Source organism: Humulus lupulus, chromosome 2, assembly GCF_963169125.1.
Source record: "Humulus lupulus chromosome 2, drHumLupu1.1, whole genome shotgun sequence".
In the NCBI taxonomy this organism is placed as follows: Eukaryota; Viridiplantae; Streptophyta; class Magnoliopsida; order Rosales; family Cannabaceae; genus Humulus; species Humulus lupulus.
The window spans coordinates 48,300,933-48,304,634 of record NC_084794.1 but is presented as its reverse complement, the minus strand read 5'-3'; the positions used below and the strand labels follow the sequence as shown (position 1 = coordinate 48,304,634).

Genomic DNA, 3,702 nt, shown 5'->3' with positions numbered 1-3,702 from the left:
CAAAGACAACATTATGTACTAGGTACGACCATTATTAATTTTTTGTGATGTCATTTGGACTTACCAATGCCCCTGCAACATTTATGGACCTCGTGAATAGAGTCTTCAAGGACTACTTGGATAAGTTCGTGATAGTATTTATAGATGACATTCTATTCTATTCGTGAACTGAAGAGGAACATGAGGAACATCTAAGATTGATACTACAAAGGTTGACGGAGCATCGATTGTACGCGATATTCAAAAAGTGTGAATTTTGGCTAACTCAAGTAGCATTCTTAGGACATATTATTAGTAAGGATGGCATTAAGGTGGATCCAGTCAAGATCGATGCCGTAAAATGTTGGCCACAACCAAAGAATGCTTCAGAGGTGAGAATTTTTCTTGGGTTGGCAGGGTATTACCAATAATTCGTAGAAGGGTTTTCTAAGATTACAACGCCCTTGATAGAGCTGACCAGAAAGGGTATCAAGTTTTTATGGACTAAGGATTGCGAAAAGAGTTTTCAAGAGTTGTAAAATAGACTTATCATGACACTTGTATTAAGTCTACCCACAGATAATGAGAAATTTGTGGTATATTGTGATGCATCAAAGCAGGGACTAGGGTGTATGTTGATGCAAGTGGAGAAGGTGATAGCATATGCATCTAGGCAGTTGAAAGAATATGAACAACGCTACCCGACACACGACTTGGAGTTGGCAGCAGTAGTGTTCGCATTGAAGATATGGCAGCACTATCTTTGTGGGGAGAAATGTGAAATTTATACAGATCATAAGAGCCCAAAATACTTCTTTACTCAAAAGGAGTTAAACATGAGGAAACGATGGTGGTTAGAATTACTTAAGGAATATGACTATGAAATATTGTATCATCCGGGGAAGGCAAATGTGGTAGCCAGCACCCTAAATCATAGGAGCCAAGGGCAGGTAGTGGCAATAAGAAATATACCTGCCAAGTTGATGGAGGAAGTAGAACAAGCAGGTATAGAGTTTATCGTTTAGGGTTTAGCAAACTTGAATCTACATTCAACTTTGTTAGATAAAATTACGGAAGGACAGGATAAAGATCTGCAAATACAAAAGTATGAACAAGGAATCCAAGATGGAAGTAGCAAAGATTTTACTCTCAGTAATTGTAGAACAGTGAGATATAAGGAAAGAATATATGTGCCAAATGATTTAGAAATTAAGAAGGAGATTATTGATGAGGCGCATACTACTCCTTATAATTTACACTCAGAGACAACGGAGATGTACCATGATTTGAAGATGTTATATAGGTGGCCTGGGATGAAGAAGGACGTAGTTGAATATGTCATAAGGTGCCTCATGTGCTAGCAAGTTAAAGCAAGCACCAAAGACCGTCTGGTTTGTTACAACCGTTAAACATTCCAATATGGAAGTGGAAAGAAATTGCTATGGACTTTGAGGTGGGGTTACTTAAGACCACAAAGCAACATGATTCGGTCTGGGTGATCATTGATAGGTTCACAAAATCGGCACACTTTCTACCTATCAGAACAGTATTTATAGTAGGACAATATGCAGAGCTTTATGTGCAAGATATTGTGAGACTTCATGGTGTACCAAAGTTAATCATTTCAAACAGAGACCCAAAATTCACATGTAAGTTCTGGGAAGGATTACAGAAAGCCTAAGTTGAGATTCAGTACAACATTCCACCCTAAGACAGATGGGCAGACAAAAAGGACAATACAGATTCTGGAAGACATGCTTAGGGCATGGATGTCATATTTCGATTGATCATGGAGTAGTTACCTTGCAATAATAGAGTTCTCGTACAATAATAATTATCAGGCGACTATTGGAGTAGCCCTATACGAGATGCTCTACGAAAGAAAATGTAGGTTGCCAATTCATTGGGATGAGACGGGCGAAATTAAGTATTTAGGCCCAGAGAGAGTACGAGAAACGAATGAAGATATTGCCAAAATAAGAGTGCGCATGATCGCCTCGCAGGATCGACAAAAGAGTTATGCTGATCTTAACCGTAAGCACGTTGAGTTCAAAGTAGGAAATCATGTATTTCTATGTGTTTCGCCTATGAAAGGAATTAAGAGATTTGGTAAGAAAGGAAATTTAAGTCCTCGATTTGTAGGACCATTTGAGATTTTAGATTGAATTGGGGAAGTGGCTTATAGGTTTGTCATGCCTCCAGCTTTGTCAGAAGTGCACAACATTTTTCATGTGTCCATGTTACGCAAGTATGTTTTGGACCTGTCTCACATTCTTAGTTATGAGGCGTTGGATATGCAACCAGACCTATCTTATGAAGAGAAGCCAGTAAAGATTCTTGATAAGAAGGAAAAAGAATGAAGGAATAAGACGAATGGGATAGTCAAGGTTCTTTGGAAAAATGGTTCTACCAAAGATGCAACGTTGGAGTTGGAAACCGATAAGAGGGAACAATACCCAAAAATTTTCAGGTAAATTTTGAGGATGAAATTTTTTTTAAGGAGAGGATAGTTGTAATATCTGATTTTACTAGTAAGGGTATTATGGTAAATTATATGAAAGTATGTATTTAATCATACGACTTATGATATGCATGATTTATGATGTATGTTCATTTTATATGTTATGTCAAGCAATCCACTCACACGTGCTTCTTCAAGTATTGGGGGCCAAAGTGTAATAGAAGTTGTGTATTGGGGGTCAAAGTATAATTTTGGGTTTTATGATGGAAAGCGTAATTATCAAAAGTTAAAACTATTTGCTTTGGTTGGAAATTACAATAAGGATCTTAAGTGATTATTAAGAATAAATTTGAGGTTGGGGACAGAGAGGTCATTTGGTTTTATACGAATTAGGTCGGATTAATTAATCTATTTATACAAAAATTAGGTTTAGGTTTAGTATGATTTTCAGATCTGGTTTTTGACGATATACTGAAAGGGAAACAAACCAAGAACAATCTCTCATTCTTGATCTGAGATTTTTGAAACCTTGAAGTTTGAAGGAGATCACAAATCTGGGCTATTGAAGGGCTAGGAATCTCATAGGCGGCAAGGGTCTGAGTTTTGGTGGCTAGATCTTTATGTATAAGTGTTTAACTTATGTTTAAGGTTTTTGTCAATTTAAGGTTTTAAAATTATGAGATTCTTGTTATTTTTTCTTGGTTGATGAATGTCTAATATAGGTTTAGAGATGTTAATATCTGAGTTCCAAGGATTATAACCATGTTAGCATAGTTGTTGTGGGGTAAGGTTTGAGTTCCCTACAGTTTTGGGATGTATTGAGTCGAAAGGGTTGAGAAATTGCATAAATTTCTAAATTTTTCTGGTAGTGGCGCTGCAGCTCAAGTGATGAGCATCTTGGCTCAAATGCCTCTCTTTTAGGCTGAAATTTTCTCTCTGACTTTGTTAGCGTTGCGACTCTATGGAAAGGTATTGCAGCTCAAATACATGTTTTTGTTATAATTTTCAAGTTTCGTATTTTGACCATAACTTTTGACCCTGATGTAGGATTTAAATGTTCTTTATATGGTTGGAAAGCTTGTGAAAAGGTCCACAGTCCTAGAACCCAAGCCAAGTTTAGATGTTATTTCTTTGGAGTCAGAAGCATGAACTAGTCTTGGTATTAAACGATTTTGATCAGTTATGTTTAGGTTTGGCTAGAGACGCTTGAACAGAATCACACTTGGGTTGTTTATCAACTTAATTGATGGAATTCTAGTAAG

At 36.9% G+C, this 3,702-nt stretch overlaps 1 protein-coding gene across 1 annotated transcript; it reads left to right on the top strand.

Annotated features, from left to right (window-relative positions):
* Positions 1-530: 530 nt before the first annotated feature.
* Positions 531-2,339, top strand: LOC133814217 (uncharacterized). Its single transcript, XM_062247209.1, has 3 exons — positions 531-984; positions 1,042-1,324; positions 2,165-2,339. The coding sequence occupies exons 1-3, from the start codon at positions 531-533 to the stop codon at positions 2,337-2,339; spliced, it is 912 nt and encodes a 303-aa protein (XP_062103193.1).
* Positions 2,340-3,702: the final 1,363 nt, after the last annotated feature.